The sequence below is a fragment of the Gavia stellata genome, chromosome 2 (genome assembly GCF_030936135.1).
Source record: "Gavia stellata isolate bGavSte3 chromosome 2, bGavSte3.hap2, whole genome shotgun sequence".
NCBI classification, from domain to species: domain Eukaryota; kingdom Metazoa; phylum Chordata; class Aves; order Gaviiformes; family Gaviidae; genus Gavia; species Gavia stellata.
The window spans coordinates 113,087,127-113,103,142 of NC_082595.1; the positions used below are offsets into that span (position 1 = coordinate 113,087,127).

At 74.3% G+C, this 16,016-nt stretch overlaps 1 protein-coding gene across 1 annotated transcript; it reads left to right on the forward strand.

Annotated features, from left to right (window-relative positions):
• Window positions 1-872: 872 nt before the first annotated feature.
• On the forward strand, window positions 873-15,310 carry DPYSL5 (dihydropyrimidinase like 5). The gene is made up of 13 exons (XM_059828977.1): window positions 873-898; window positions 5,539-5,803; window positions 7,618-7,776; window positions 8,606-8,785; window positions 8,908-8,976; window positions 9,213-9,257; window positions 9,487-9,562; window positions 10,712-10,868; window positions 11,749-11,890; window positions 12,217-12,359; window positions 12,441-12,648; window positions 14,148-14,316; window positions 15,225-15,310. Exons 2-13 carry the CDS (start codon window positions 5,543-5,545, stop codon window positions 15,308-15,310), a joined length of 1,695 nt encoding a protein of 564 aa, XP_059684960.1. The 5' UTR covers window positions 873-898; window positions 5,539-5,542.
• The last annotated feature ends 706 nt before the right edge of the window (window positions 15,311-16,016 follow it).

Here is a 16,016-nt window from a genome sequence, read left to right on the forward strand (position 1 = left end):
GGCCATGGGGAGGGCCGGGGGTGCCCTGAGGGTCGGGGGGGCCCTGGGTGCCAGGGGGGCCCTGGGGAGGGCCGGGGGGCCCCTGGTGTGGGGCCGGGGGGGGCCTGGGGGTCAGGGTGGCCCTGGGGAGGGCCGGGGGGGCCCTGGGGGTCGGGGGGGCCCTGGGGGTCAGGGGGGGTCGCGGGCGCCGGGGTTACTCGGGGCCGCCCCCGCGCGCCTTTGTGCCGGCTCCCGTCACCACGGCAACGGCGCGGGCAGGTGGCCGCCGCTGGGCGGGGTCCTGTGCGCCGGCCCCGCCCCCTCCGCCCGTCAGTCAGACGGCGCGCAGCCCACCCTGCTGGGGTCCCGGCCCCGCCCCCAGCGGGGAAGACGAGCCGCGATTGGCTGAGGTGGCGGGCAGTGCCCCGCCTCCGCCGCGCGGGTTTGGGTGAGAGGCGATCGCGGACGGGGAGCGCGGCGGGCGCAGCCGGAGCGGGAGCGCAGCGGAGCGGGAGCGGGAGGTACTGGCGGGGCCGGGATGGGATGGGATGGGATGGGATGGGGTGGGGTGGGATGGGGTGGGATGGGATGTTCCCGCACGTTCCAGCACCCGCGGGACCTGACTTGTCGCGGCTGTATCGCGACGGGTGGGACAATCGCGACAGGTGCGTGTGTTGCGACAGGCGGGGCTGTCGCGACAGGCGGGGAGGGGGGGTTCCCCCCCCCCGCATGGGGCGCCTCGCGGGGCGGAGAGCTCCTGTGTGGCCCCCGCCCGCCGGGTCACCTGTCGCGACAGGGCGATGGCGTCGCGACGGCGCGGGGGGGGCTCGCCTTGCCGGGGTGTGGCGGCGGGCGCGCCCCGCCCGAGCGGGCCCGGTTCCCCGCCGGCGCCGTGTCGCGACCGGGCGCGGAGCAGCAGGTGCGCGGGGGCGCGGGGGGGGGGGGGCGGCGGCGGGGCGGGCGGGGGTCCCGCCGGGCCCGGCCCATTGTTCCGCGGGGGCTCCCGGGCGGCCCCGCCCCGGCTCGGAGCATCCTTTGTGCTGGGCGGCACCGGGCTTTGTCTGCGGGGCCGCCCCGGGGCTGGCGGGGCCGCGCCCCCGGGAGCCGCGCACCGGTGCCCGCCGCCGCCGCCCCTCGCCCCGGTGCCCCCCCCCCCCCCGCGCCGCGCCCGGGACCGGCCCCGCTCCGGGGCTGCGCCCCGCCCTGCGCCCGGACCCCCCCCCCGCGGCCCCGGCCGGGCCCCCCCGAGCGCTGGCGGCACCCCCGGGCTCGCCGCCCCCCCGCTCCTGCCGCAGTGCCGGCGGCGACGCGGCCCCGGGGCGCGGCGGGGACACGGGGCCGGGGGGCAGCGCGCCCCACGCGCGATCGGGCGTGGCCGTGCCGTGCCGTGCCGTGCCGTGCCGTGCCGTGCCAAGGTGCCCGCGGCGTCCCGGGCGGCGGGCTCTGCCGGAGCATCCCCGGCCCTTTGGCCGTGGGTCAGGGTCCCCCGGTCACCGCGGGGCAGCTGGGGTCTCCCCGTCCCTCCCAGGGCGGGGGCTCGGTCACCCCGGCACCGGAGCTCGGCCCGGCCCGGGCGGCGGTCGGTGGGCCCCCCAAAGCGGGGCAGGGCAGCCCAGGCCCCTCGCGCCGCACCGGAGCGGGACACGGCCTTCCGGCCTGGCTGTGTCCGAAAGGGAGCCGGGGCAGGGCTGGGGGGCACAGCAGCCGCAGACCCCCAGGAGGCATCTCCGGGGCGGGGGACGATGCCCACCCGGCTGCCGCCACCGGCCAGGGACAGGCGGTGGTCACGGTTTGGTGTCACCGGTGGGGCTGATCCTGCCCAGGAGGGGACGGTCACCGGGTCCGGCCCCGACAAAGGAGGGTCCCGGCCAGGGCCCAGGCGGGGGACCCCCGGCCAGGAGGGTGGGTGCTGGGCAGGGTGGGTGCCGGGGGCTCACCGGCACAGACAAAAGCGGGGAGCGGCGGAGGGGCCGCGGCAGGCCAGGCGTGGGAGCAGCCCCTCGCCTCGCCTCGCCGCACAATGCGGCTCTGTGTGCGGCCGCGCCGCATCCCCACCGTCCCGGCACAAAGGCTGGGCCCAGCAGCCGCCCCGGCCCCAACAGGTGCCCCCCCGGCAGCCCCCGCCGGGGCAGGGGTCCCTTTGTCCTGCCGGGGTCACAGCTGTCCCCGTGCCCCCGCCTCGTCAGCCCCCGCGGCACAGGGCCGGCGGAGCAGCCGGTGGGCGCTGGGGGGGCTGCGAGCCCCCCGAGATGGCCGCGCTGCTTTGTATGCCGGGAAGCGCCGCCGCGGCCCCCCGCCTCCCGGGGCTCGGCCAGGCTGCCGGCAGTGTCCAGCCGAGGCAGGGGCCTGCGGTGTGGGGGTGCCGGTTGCGGCGGTTCCCCGAGGATGCTCGTGGCCCCCCCAGTGCTGACGCCGTGTTTCTGCCCTGCCCGGGGAACCTGTTGTCTTGCAGAACCCTCCTGCCTGCCGCCTCATCGAGCAGCCGCCGCCGCCCGATTCCGGCTGTGCCACCGTGCCGCAGCGGCTCGCCGGGGCACGGGCAAGAGCCTTAGCGCTCCTGGGGAGGGCTGTGCCGCGCTGGCACCACAGCACGGGCTGGGGGACAGAGGGACAGAGTCCCTGGGAATGCTCGGCATGAGCTGGGGGGGACCGGGTGTGAGCTGGGGGGGACTGGCGTGCCAAGCGTTCCGCGGTGGGCAGCCTGGGCTGGGCACGGGGACCGGTGTGACAGCTGGAGCTGGCGGCACAGGAGGCGGGGGGCGGCGAAGCCTGGTCCTGGGGGTGCGGTGCCGGGGCGGCAGGGCTCTCCCAGGGCTGGGTGCAGCGGGTGGCCGGCCAGGTCCCCGAGGAGGGGGCAGGAAGGGGGCCCGGCACAGTGGAGTGGGGAGGAGCGCGGTGGCAGTGGCGTGGGTGGCTCCGTGGTGGCCAAGGCCACAGGCAGCGTGTGGAGCTGCCAGCCCTTGTCTGTCCATCGTGTCCAGCCCACGCCACGCTCGCCCTCGCCTGTGTCCTCAGGAGATGCTCCGTCTCCACAGCCGGTGCCTTGCCAGCCCGCCACGCTCTGCCACGCTCTGCCACACTCCCCCGCTTCCAGCACACCCATGGCAGCCACCCTCTCCCCCACCTCCCCCGTGGGGCTGGGGCCCGCGAGCCCACCCGCGCCGGACCTCCCGGATCCAGCCGGCAGCTGGGCCGTGTCCGGCAGCGCGGTCCTGCCCGCACAGCCCCAGGGCAAGCCGGGCTGTGCCAGACCCTGGGGTGGGTCAGGTCCCGTCCCCATCTGGCACCGTGGGGGCACAGCGGATGCCCTCTCCCCCCATCCCACCTGTGCCGGAGGGCCCTGCCCGTGCCGTACGGCTGTGGGGTGCTGCGGCACCGCTGGGAGCCGGCACAGGCTGCCTCCCCGCGCGCCGCCGCGCTCCAGATCTGTCTGTCACAGCAACCCGCTTTCATCTCGGGGTGCCATGCACCACTTTCCTCCCACACCCCCATTCCTGCACTGTGCGAGCACCGTCCTGCCTGGCCCACCCCTGCCCTGGGGGCCGGGGAGGGTTTGGGGGGGCAGCGGGCACCACCGCGTCTTCCGTGGTCCCTCACCCCACCAAGGTCGGTCTCTGCCCCGACATCTCGCCCCGTCCCGGCTGCTGCTGGCGCGGGGGCTCTGCGGGTCTCCGGCTGGGGCTGTCCCCCTCGTCCCCCTTGTCCCTCTGGGGCCGGCAGTGCCGCCGGGGGTCTGGGTGCCCCCCAGCACAGCCCTTGCATGGGGCAGCAGCTTCCTGGGGTGCCTGAGGCAGAGCCTGGGGCCGGGGTGGGGCAGGAACAGGTAGCGGCTACCCCGGCACCAGCCGGGCTGGGGTGCCGGTGCCCGGTGTGCCGCGGTGGCCCGGCATGCTGCATGAAGAGCTGCTGCCTGCAGCAAGGTCGCTGCTGTCCCACCTTGGCCCCTCTGGGACCCGTTTTCCTCTGCCGCCCCTCGGCAGCCGGCGCAGCTGTGCACGGCGGCGGCATTCCTGGCAGGGAGGGAGCCGCCTTTCCCAGGAGCGTTCCCCGTGGCAGGGGGGCTGCCGGCGGGACCCCGGCAGGTGCTCGCTGCGGTCCCGTGCCGGGGTGAGAGCAGCAGGACGAGGCACGGACTGGCAGCGGGCTTGCCCACAGTAGGGCTGGCACTGCCATGGCGGAGCCTGGGGGCAGGAGCCATCCCGGGAAGGGCTCCCGGTGCCCCCCAGCCCCAGCGCGGTTGTGGCCCTGCGGTGGGCACAGCCGCTCGCCCTCCCCGGGCAGCTGCTCCTGCCCGCAGCGCCGGGAATGCTCAGCTGCTGGCAGGGCCCCGCTGAGCCCCACCGGCCACCGCGGCTCTCCGCCAGGTCCAGCGCCCGGGGAAGCCATTTGCTGCCGAGCCGGCGTTTCGCTGGGCGGCTGGGAATCGCTGGCACACGCTCAGGACGGTCTCTTTGGAGCGGTGCCCCGGCCCCAGCACCCACACGGAGTAGCGGCAGGGCGGTGGGGGCACTGGGCCAGCCCCTTGCCACGAGGGTCCGTGCCCCCCCGCCAGCAGCGTCCTCTGCCCCATAGCCCGGTGCCGGCCCCAGCGTCGCAGCAGGGACAGCGTGCCCCATCCCTGTCCAGGGGCCTGGGGGCACTGGGGTGGGTGCTGCTTGCCCCACGGCAGCCGGACCCCAGCCCACCTCGTGCCCCCAGGGCAGGACGTGTTCCGGGGTGCCCGCGCAGCCGTCGCGTGCCGTCCCTGCTCAGGCGGGTCGATAGCGTTTGACCTTCATCTACCAGATGAATTACAGATCACGTCTGGGGATGCCCCTCGCTGCCGGGGGGGGCGAAGGCGGCGCTGGGGCAGCGCGGGGGGCTCCGGCAGAGCTGGCACGGTGCGGGCTGTGGGGCAGAGGCCCTGGCAAGCGGTGCCAGCCCCGGCGCTCTCCACGCCGGCCCTGGCCACCCTACTGTGCCGCCGGGGCAGGGCGGACAGCCTGCCCCAAGCGTGGGTGCTCACGCCCCAGGGAGAAATGCCCCCTCGGCACGTGCGGCACCAGCCCCAGGGAGAAATGCCCCCTCGGCACGTGCGGCACCAGCAGCCGGGGCTTGGCCCCCTCACCCCGAGGTCCCTGCCCGCGAGGGGGGACAGCACGTGGGGCTGGAAGGGGTGGGGGTCCGGCAGCCCCGCTCCGTGGCCAACCCCGGGTGCTGGGAGCGCTGGCCGGGGTGCAGGCTCACCTCGCCAGAGCAGGAGGGCTCGGCAGGGCGGCAGCCCCTGACTCGGCACCCGGGGCCCCCCCTCTCCGCGGATTTCCCGGGATAATCCAGTGTTGACATGGCCCAGGGCGGGGACGGGCATGGCGGATGCGCAGCCGCCGGGCTGCCCGGAGCCCTGCCTGCCCGCACCGGATCCCCGTGCCGAGAAGGGGGACTAGCCCCCGCGGCTGCAGCACCGTGCCAGCCCGGGACCCCCAGGGGCGGGCAATGGGGGTGAGCCCCCCCCGGCCCCGGCGGGCTGCGCGGGACGGGGGCACCCGGCAGCCACCCCGGGGCTGACGCCTGCCCTTGCAGCGCCATGCTTGCCAACGCGGCCACCATGCGGATCCTCATCAAGGGGGGGAAGGTGGTGAACGACGACTGCACGCTGGAGGCGGACGTCTACATTGAGAACGGCATCATCCAGCAAGTGGGCCGCGAGCTGATGATCCCCGGCGGGGCCAAGGTCATCGACGCCACCGGCAAGCTCGTCATCCCCGGCGGCATCGACACCAGCACCCACTTCCACCAGACCTTCATGAATGCCACCTGCGTGGATGACTTCTACCACGGCACCAAGGTACTGCCCGGCCGTGGCCCCCCCCGCACCCCCCGGGCGTGCTGCCTGCACGCTCTGCCCGAGCACCCGGCGGGTGGGTTTGCTCCCAGCGCGGGGAGGGCTCCCTGGTCCCCGGGGTGCTGTCGGGTGCTGCAGGGGGTCGGCGTGGAGCGTCCGTGGCCGAGGGGGATGCCAGGCAGGCGAGAGCGTTCGGTGGCCGGGCCCCACCGGCGGGGACCGCCCCGGCGCTGCGGGCAGCCAGCTGCATCGGCTCCCCGGCAGACTGGCATGGCACCGCCGGTGCCCACGTCCCCATCCATCAGGTCCCCTTGCTGTGAGCATCCCCCTCCCTCGCTGGGGCCGCAGCACCCTGCGCTGGCATGGGGCCCCTCTGCTCCCACAGCTCCCCACGTGCCGCTGGCTGTGCCCCCCGCAAGCCGGTGCTGCGGGCACGGGGCAATGAGTGAAGGATGCCGCTTTCCAGGGGATGAGCCCACCGCCCCGGGAGCCTGGCTCCCCTGCCCGGCCACGGTCACTGCCAGCCCCGGGAGGGCGAGCAGAGGGGTGGGCACACCGGCAGGCACGGTCCCCACGGAGTGCAGCCCCCCTGCCCGCAGCAAAGGCGCTCTCTCCCGCGCCGGGACCCCTCGGTGCCCCGCAGACGCTGCCGGGGTGGGGATGCTCGCCTGGCTCCGGACCAGGGCATGGCAAGCGGCGGAAGGCACCTATGGCAGCGGGGCTGCCATGGGGACGCTGCACGGTGCCAGCCCGGCTCGGGGCCCTCCCTGTGCTGCAGGGCTCTGCCGTGGGCCGGCGGTGCCGTGCACCGGGTGCCGCTGCCTGGGGGTGTCGAGGGGCCCCGGCGCAGGCTTGTCCTGGGCAGTGCCGGGGCCGGACGTCTCCAGCGCCCCACACAGAGCAGCCATTGTGCTGGGCCGGCGCTGGCTGTGCCTGGCCCTGGGGTGCCCAGCATCCCTCGGCGGGGGGCTCAGCTCTGCCATGGCTGCAGCCAAGGGGCTGGGGGGGACGGGGCAGACCCCGTGCCGTGGCACAGTGAGGGACCCGGAGGGGCACGGCGATGTGCCGGAGGGCAGGGGGCTGGTGCGGCGACTGCGGGCACCCCGTGCCACGCCTGCTCCCCGTCCCCATCCCGGCAGGCTGCCTCGTAGCACCGTGCCGGCGCCACCGGCCCGCGCCAGCCAGCGAGGGCCAATTGGTAAAGGAGCTTTGGGGATTACCCGGGTCGGGTGAGCCGGGGACGCCGCCGGGTGCGACGGCACCCGCCCTGCTGCCCACGCCTGCCGCAGCGGGGGGGCTCTCCCCGCGGCCCCTGTGCTGCCAGGGCTGGGCTGGGCAGCCCCGTCCTGGATCGGGCTCCGTGCCGGGGGTGCGCCTGGGGGGGGCTCAGGGGGCTGCAGTGCCCAGGCCTGCGGGCAACCCAGGCAGGGCATCCCCCCGGCACCCCAAATCCAGCGGTTGGTGCTGGGGGGGGACCGTCAGTGCCCCGGCAGGTGGCAGGATGGGGCCCTCCAGATGTGTTGTGTGCCCAGATGTGCTGCTGCAACCAGGCAGCCGCGGGCAGGGCCAGGGTGCTGCGGAGGGTGGTTGCACCCCAGGGTGATGCAGGGGGATCCCTGCCTGCAGCAGGGCGCAGCCCAGGGCCCCCACCTGCCTGTGGGCAACGCCGTGCCCCGCATGTGGCTGTCCCAGCCCAGCTGCCTGGGGATCAGCCCTGCTTGTAGCAGGATTAGTGCCGCAGCACCACGGGCCCCGGGGGGCCGTTCCCCGGTGGGGCAAGTCCTGTCCCCCACCGCCGCTGTCCCTGTCACCCGCAGGCAGCCCTGGTGGGAGGGACGACGATGATCATCGGCCACGTCCTGCCCGACAAGGAGACCTCGCTGCTGGACGCCTACGAGAAGTGCCGCAGCCTGGCCGACCCCAAGGTCTGCTGCGACTACGCCCTGCACATGGGCATCACTTGGTGGGCGCCCAAGGTGAGTCCGGCCACACCGGCACAGCGTGGCTCCGGCCCCCGGCACAGCGAGTGCCCGGGAGCAGCTGCTGTGGCCAGGGCTAATTCCCGGCCCCGCTGATCCCATTAGCTGCTTGCTGGGGTGGGCTGGGCTGAGCCCCCAGGCTGCCTTTTGAGCTGCCTTGATCCGGGCTCAGTGGGGCAGGGGGTCCCCGCGGGGCTGAGCCCCTTGCCGGGACGGGGAAGGTGCTGCCGCTCCACGGAGGGGACCGCGGCACCCGGGCACGGTGGTCACAGCCTGGGGGGACCCCCTCCTGCGGCACAACCCCCATGGGGTCTGGCCCCGCTCGGCGCCCGGACCCCACCCCACGGCACGCTCAGCCCCTGCAATCCCCGCCAAAGCTGCCAGAGCAGGATCAGGCCGGGCTGGAGCCGGACTGCTCCCGGCCGCGCTGCAGGGAGACCCCGGCCCCTGTGTACCCCGTGCCCCGGCCAGACCCTCCCCAGGCAGAGCAGGGGATGGATGGGGATGGAGCGGGTACCCCCTGGGGTACATCCCAGCACCGGCACACCAGGGATCCGGCCAGCCCGGGGCCAGATCACGGCACGGCGAGCAAAATCCCCCCTGCTCCCCCCCAGCATCTGTCGCTCCCCAGATCACCCTGGGGAGCACGCACAAATCCTGTATCTCACAGCTCTGGGGGGGAGTGTCAGTCCCTGCCCCATGGTAGGGGACACCTTGCCCCACGCCTGCCCCGACGCGGGAGGGGAGGAGCGGGTCCCCTGGCTGCCTGCACACCCCGGAGCTGCCGTGTCCCCCCACACCGCGCTGACCCCCTGTCCTGGCACAGGTGAAGGCGGAGATGGAGACGCTGGTGCGGGAGAAGGGGGTGAACTCCTTCCAGATGTTCATGACCTACAAGGACCTGTACATGCTGCGGGACAGCGAGCTCTACCAGGTCTTCCGGGCCTGCCGCGACATCGGGGCCATCGCCCGGGTCCACGCCGAGAACGGCGAGCTGGTGGCCGAGGTGAGCGCTGGGGACGGGGGGTGCCCGGCAGCGATGGGCATCATGCACATGCATCGGGGCAGGCAGAGCCCCCCCCTTCCCTGTGTCACCCCCACCCTGACAGACCCCCTCCCATTCCCCAGGGAGCGAAAGAAGCGCTGGACCTGGGCATCACGGGGCCAGAGGGCATTGAGATCAGCCGGCCTGAAGAGGTAGGTGACTGCTGGCGTCCCCGCGTCACCGCACAGGCGGTGGCCCGGGATGCGGCCGGGATGCTCCGGGGCACCCACCTGTGCACCAATCTGTGCCATCCATGCACCCATCTGCACGCCCATCCTTGCACCACCCACCCACCCATGGGTGCCACCGGGCCTCACCCCGCACTGTGCCCCGGCCGGGGCGTTTTGCCGTGCCATGCCACGCGTCTCACTGCCCGCTCTCTCCGCAGCTGGAAGCCGAGGCCACGCACCGCGTCATCACCATTGCCAACAGGGTGAGTGGTCCTGAGCCGAGCGGCTGAGGGTCCGTGCCAGGGTCCCCCCGAGCAAGCTGGGCGTGCGGCACATGGCCGTGCCGGACCGCGCTGGGCATCCCCCCTTGCTGCATCTGGGGCTGGGCGCCCCGGTTCCACGGGGGGGTCCCCGCGCCCCGGTAGGGGCGCGGGGACCCCCCTGTGGAGCCGGGGCGCTGCGGGGACGGTGACACTGACCCCCTCTCCGCAGACCCACTGCCCCGTCTATCTGGTGAACGTCTCCAGCATGTCCGCAGGGGACGTCGTCGCCGCTGCCAAGATGCAAGGTAGGGGGCTCGGGTGGGCCCCCCGACCCGGGGCAGGACGTGGCCCCCCGCCCCGGGCTGGGACGTGGACCCCCGTGGGGCCCGGACTCGGTGTGGGGCAGGGGGGGGGTCTGGCCCCACTGGGGCAAAGCCTCCATCTCCCCCCACCCCAGGATCGTGGCCATGTGGTGGGAGCCCTCTGGCCCCGCCCACCCTTCCGCTGGCCCCGCCCACCCTTCCGCTGGCCCCGCCCACCCTTCCGCTGGCCACGCCCCTGTCCGCTGGCCACGCCCTCTGCAGCGGGAGCCCCTGGCTCTCCTGCCTTGTAGCTCCGCCCCCTACAGTAGAATAGCCCTTAGCTCCGCCCCTGCCTCTAGCGCCGCCCCTGCTCTTGGTACCCCGGCTCCGCCCCCTTACTCCGTAGCTCCGCCCCCTTACTCCGTAGCTCCGCCCCCTGCGGTGCGGACTGTCTCTGCACGGGAGGCTCCTACACGCGTGGGCACACGCAGGGACACGGGGGCACGAAGGGACACGGGGACACGCAGGGACATGGGCAGAGGCGCCGGGGCACACGCGGAGGGGTGTGTACACGCAGGCGTGAGCCCGTGCGGGGCCGCAGACATGGGGGACGGAGAGGGACGGGGCACGCACCGACACAACACGCGTGGACAGGGGCACACGCGTGGACACGGACACACCCGCAGACACGGGCCATACGCAGGGTGAATGTGGGCGCCGGGGAAGGTCATGGGCTTGAAGGGACACGGACACGGGTGCGTGCAGGGCCGTGTCACGTGCAGAGGCGTGGACGTGCACGGCATGGGAGGCACGGGGCTGTGGACGTGCAGAGACACGTGGGCTCTTGCGTGGACAGGGATGCAGGCAGGAACAGACACACGGGCACAGGAGCACGTGTGTGCATGTGGGGACGTGCCCTCGGACATGCGTGACACAGGTGGGCCCACAGCCACCGGGCACCCGCATCTCTGTTCGCACAGACACGGGACACAGGCGTGAGCACACATGCACACAGGGGCACACGTGTGGACACGGGGCTCATGCCCAGACGGAGGCACACGCATGCCCCTTGCACACTTGCCCGTGCACACCCCTCCCTTGCACACCCACCCCGCTGCCCCCAGCCCCACGCGTGTGCCTCTGCCCCGGCAGGGAAGGTGGTGTACGCGGAGACGACCACGGCGCATGCCACACTCACCGGGCTGCACTACTACCACCAGGACTGGTTCCACGCCGCCGCCTACGTCACCGTGCCGCCGCTGCGCCTGGACACCAACACCTCTGCCTACCTCATGAGCCTGCTCGCCAAGTGAGGCACCCCAGGCACCCCGCGCCCTGGGCACCCCTCCCTGCGGGCCGGGCACCCCCTTCCCAGCTGCCACGCTTGCCGGTTCTCTCTCGGCATCCCTGGTGTCCGGCATGCCCAGGCGTCCTGCTCCCGGGTGCCACGCCATCCGGCCGCCCTGTCACCCCAGCACCAGGCGTTCCTGGCACCCTGCTCCCCAGGCACCCTGCTCCCCTGGTGCTGTGCTCTCCAGACACCCCATCCTTTGGGCACCCCCCTCCTTGGGCTAGCCCCCAGGCACCCCAAGTCCCCTGCACCTCACTTCTTGAGCACCGGGCTCTCTGGGCGCCTCACTTCCCAGACACTGTGCTCCCTCGGGGCCTCGCTCTGTGGGTGCTGCGCTTTCCGAGCACTCGCTGAGCACCTGGGATGCTGGGTGCCCCACTCCCCAGGCACCCCACTGCACAGGTGCCCCACTCCCTGGGCACCCCTGCTCCCTAGGTGCCGAGCTCCCTGGGCACCTCACTGCATGGGTGCTCCGTTCCCTGGACACACTGTCCCTCTTGGCGCTGAGCTCCCCGGGCGCTGAGCTCCCCGGGTACCCCACTGTGTGGGTGTCCCACTCCCCAGGCACCGAGCTCCCCAAGCGCCGAGCTCCCCGAGCTCCCCACTGCATGGATGCCCCATTCCCTGGGCACTCTGCTCCCCGGGCACCCCGCTCTCGAGGCACTGAGCTCCTCGGGCACCCCGCTGCGTGGATGCCCCGCTCCCCAGGCACCCTGCTCCCTGGGTGCTGAGCTCCCTGGGCACCCCACTGCATGGGCGCTGAGGTCCCCAGGCACCCGTCCCTGTGGCCGAGCCGCCCCGGCCGTGCCATCAGCAGCGCTGCCCCGTCCTCCCGCAGCGACACGCTGAACATCGTGGCCTCCGACCACCGGCCCTTCAGCACCAAGCAGAAAGCCATGGGCAAGGAGGACTTCACCAAGATCCCCCACGGCGTCAGCGGCGTGCAGGACCGCATGAACATCATCTGGGAGCGAGGCGTGGTACGGGGTCCCGCACCCCTCCCCTGCCCACAGGCACCCCCGGGAGAGCTGGCCCCAGCTTTGGGGCGGGAGGGCGCTTTCCCCGGGTCCCACGGGACGTCCCGTGAGGGGGTTTGCCCTTCGGCATGGGGGCGGGCGAGGTGCTTCCCGGTGCAACCCGGTGGGTGCCAGCAAGGGGCACAGCCCCAGCAGCACCCCCGCGGTGTTGGGGGGGTTTGGGGGGGCAGCACAGGGCGCGAGGGACGGGGTGCAGGCAGCTGGGCAGCGCTGTGGGGCTGGGGCGGGATGCAGCCCGGCACATCCTCGACCCCCGGCTCCGGCGGCAGGTCGGGGGCAAGATGGATGAGAACCGCTTCGTGGCCGTGACCAGCTCCAACGCCGCCAAGATCCACAACCTGTACCCCCGCAAGGGACGGATCATCCCCGGGGCTGATGCCGACGTCGTGGTCTGGGACCCCGAAGCCACCAAGTAGGTGCAGCCGGAGGGGGGCAAGGGAGGGGGCTTCCCGTGCCGCTGGGTGCCCGCTCACCGCCCCGTCCCCCCACCCAGGACCATCTCGGCCAGCACCCAGGTGCAGGGGGGGGACATCAACCTGTACGAGAACATGCGGTGCCACGGGGTGCCCCTGGTCACCATCAGCCGCGGGCGCGTGGTCTACGAGAACGGTGTCTTCATGTGCGCCGAGGGCACCGGCAAGTTCTGCCCACTCCGCTCCTTCCCAGACTCCGTCTACAAGAAGCTGGTGCAGCGGGAGAAGGTACGGGGGTGGCGGGCGCCGCGCCGGTGCTGTGCCGCGGTGTGGGCCAGGGCTGCGCCGTGTCTGGCTCCCGGCTGCTGGAGGGGGCAAGGGAGACAGTGGCCGCGGTGGTGCCAGCAGTGTGGGTCAAAGCTGCCGGTGCTGGGAGGACAGATCTGTGCCGCCTAGTGCCATGCTGCCCCGGTGCCACACCGTGCCGCGGTCGGTACCACCCTGGAGCATCGCGCGGCGGGAGCGCAGCGTGCCTCGTGCCGGGGACGGGGGAGGATGGCAGCAGCAGCGCCTGGCCGGGGGCAAGCGCCGGTGGTGGGGTCCCTGCGGGTGGGCACACGATGGAGGACCCCCCCAGCTCCTGCCCTTCCCTGGGCCCTTACCCGGTTGCCGGCGGTGCGGAGGGTTTGGGGACGGTCGCACTGCTGTGGCTGGCAGTCGTCCTGACACGTGTGCGAGCGCGTGCCAAGCGTCGGGGCCCCCTGCGTCCCGCCGTCCCGGGCTCCCTGCCCTTGGCCGGGTCCCCCCTCTGCAGCCCCCCGAGGCGGCCTCACAGCTGACGGTGACCCCACGTGCGCCGGGGCCGGGACGCGTGGCTGGGACAGGAGGGGACCCCGGGGCATGTGCCCCCCTGGGCCGCAGGGCAGCTCTCGCCCATGTGGGGCTGCAGAAGCCCCTCTCCTCCTCTCTGCCCCCCCCCCGGTGCCACCGTCCTGCGGCGCTGGCCCGGCACCCCATTGCTGACCCGCTGTGGCGAGGGGCACGGCCACCACCCCGCCGTCCCCCTCTGCCCTCGCGGGTCCCCAGGGCTGTCCCGGCACGGCACCCAGGAGCTCTGGCAGACCCTGGCACCGGGGACCCCTCCGTGCCCTCCGCGCCTTTCGCCAGCCCCTGCCCGGCCGTGGGGGATGCGCTGGGGGGCTCGACATGGTGCCGATGCTGCGAGGGAAGGGGCCGGACGGGGGGCCCCGGCACCGTCCCGGGGAGCTGGGAGCCGCTGCCCAGCGCCGGGATGCCCGGCTGGAGCCGTGTGCGGCCGGGGGGCTGCGGGACAGGGTCCTGCCGCTGCGTCTGCACGGGGCATCGCCTGCCTGCTCTGGCTGCTCTGAGCGCTCGCCTGCGCCTCGCTGCGGGGGGGTCGCTTGGCATCACCCAGGGGACGGGGGCGAGGGGCTGCGCCGCCGGGGTCACCCGCCTCGCTCTGCCCCGGCACCTCCTGCACCGGGAGCCCCGCAGCCGGGCCAGCATCCCGCTCGGTGCCTCTCCTCCCCGGCTGTCCCCCTCCCCACACCGCAGCCCCCTCCCCAGCCGCAGCATGCCCTGGCCCCCTTCCTTCCCCCCCGCACCCTGCTGATCCACATCCCGCTGTAAGGCAGTGGCACCCCTAACCCCGCTCGCACCGCAGGGCACCCCCGCGCTCCCCCCAGGCCCCGGCCGCAGCCCCCCGCCCGCCGCGGCGCGGTGCCGCCCGGGCTGATGCTCTCTCTGCTTTTCTTTCCCTTCGGCAGAGTTTAAAGCTGCGGGGTGTGGATCGCACCCCGTACCTGGGGGACGTGGCCGTGGTTGTGCATGCCGGGAAAAAAGAGACGGGGACACCCCTGGCCGATACGCCCACCCGGCCCGCCACGCGACACGGGGGCATGAGGGACCTCCACGAGTCCAGCTTCAGCCTGTCCGGTAAGAGCGGGGCCGCAGCGAGGGTCCCGGCAGCCCCCGCCCCGCATGCAGCCCCGCCTGGGGCTCGCCGGCAGCCCCGTACCCGGCAGCTCTCCGGCACCGGCCGGGCGCTCACCACCCCAGGGTGCCCCCCCCTTCTCCCGGGCAGGCGGCCGCACTGCCCCGGTGCTCCCGCAGCAGATTAGGGAGCCGACCCCTTCCCCAGCCCCACAGCCCCGCCGGCCCTCGCCCGTCCCTCCATGCACCGTCCGTCGCGTGGCTGCGCCTGGTGGGGGTCCGTGCCGGGCAGGGGGCGGCCGTGGGGCCGGGGCGGGCAGGACTGAACCGGCGCATGCGTTGTGTTTGGCCCCGGCGAGAGCCTTTGTCCCCGGGAGTGGGACCGGAGGGATGGGGAGCATCCCCACGGCTTCGGTGGGCACGCGCCGTCGCTTCCCGCAGCTGCCACGGCGCTGCCCTGTGCCAGACAGGACGGAGGCGCGTGGTGTGCTCGGGCGGGAGTGGGGCCGGTCGCATCCTGCTCCCTCAGCCACGATGCTCCGTGCTGCCTGTGCGCGCCGTGGCTCAGTGCTGGCCGTGCCGGGGTTGGCAGCCTCGGGCGATGCTCCCTGCCGGCACCCCGCTCGGTGCTCCCGGCGGGGCCACGGCCACTCTGACCCCCGGCGTGGGACGCTGGGGCCTGGGGGGTTGCGAGCGTCAGTCCCAGCGCAGCCGGTGCTGCACGAGGCACCGGCGCTCCGGCGCGCGTGTGGCACAGCCGCAGTGGCAACGGGACTGTGGGGGAGCCGGGGGGACACGGAGCACCCGCTGTCCCCAGGGTGCCGGCGGAGGGCTGGGGGTGCCGGGGTGGCCGTCGGGCTCTCGCCCCAGCGCCGGTGGCCCTGACGCCTGTCCGTCCCTCTGTCCGGCAGGTTCTCAGATCGATGACCACGTTCCAAAGCGAGCTTCGGCCCGGATTCTCGCTCCCCCCGGAGGCCGGTCGAGCGGCATTTGGTAGAGCCGGGGACCTGTCCCCCAACTGAGGACCAGGCGCCGGCCCCACGCCGTCCCCCCCGGGACCCCGGCTCCGGCGGGGCTCCCCTCGCAGCGGGGGGGCCCTGCCTGGCCCCCGGCTCGCCCGCGGGGCCGTGCCGGCGGCGTCAGCCGGCAGCCGTGCGCGGGGGCCGGGGGGCCGCGGCCTGGCCGGCGGGAGGGGACGGGGGCAGCGGGTGGGCCTGCCCCCCCCTTTTCTGTTTGCACGTTGGGTTTGGATCAGTGAATTTTTGACTTGTTTGTGCATCACGTGGAAATACTCCGAAGTGGTTTGTGTCACTAGCGTTAGGGGAGAAGCAGGGACCCCCACCCCCTCCGCCCTTCCCACCCCCGGGCTGCCCCCCACCCCTGCTCCCCCTCCCGCCCCCCCTCCTCTCCCGCCCCGGCCCCACACGGGACGCGTCAGCCCTTCCCACGCCCCGGCGGCGAGCGGTGTCGCACACACGAGCGCGGCGACGGCAGCCGCCCGCCGGCACGCAGGCGTGCATCTCTCCGTGCGAAGTGCCGGCAGGCTCCTCACCGCCCCGCGTGTGCGCACACGCATGCGTCGCACCCCGCGTGGTCTCAGCGAGGTGCCCACGGCACGCGCGTGCACGCCGGCGCACACCCCTCCATGCACGGTGCCGGCAGGCACACGTTGCGCCGCGCGTGGTCCCAGCGAGACGTTCGCC

Excerpts from the sequence above, each read along its gene's own strand:
- DPYSL5 (XM_059828977.1), top strand. The coding sequence starts at position 5,543 with ATGCTTGCCAACGCGGCCACCATGCGGATCCTCATCAAGGGGGGGAAG. Across the intron at positions 10,869-11,748 it reads CTCATGAGCCTGCTCGCCAA|CGACACGCTGAACATCGTGG; the intron begins GTGAGGCACCCC and ends GTCCTCCCGCAG. Across the intron at positions 11,891-12,216 it reads TCATCTGGGAGCGAGGCGTG|GTCGGGGGCAAGATGGATGA; the intron begins GTACGGGGTCCC and ends CTCCGGCGGCAG.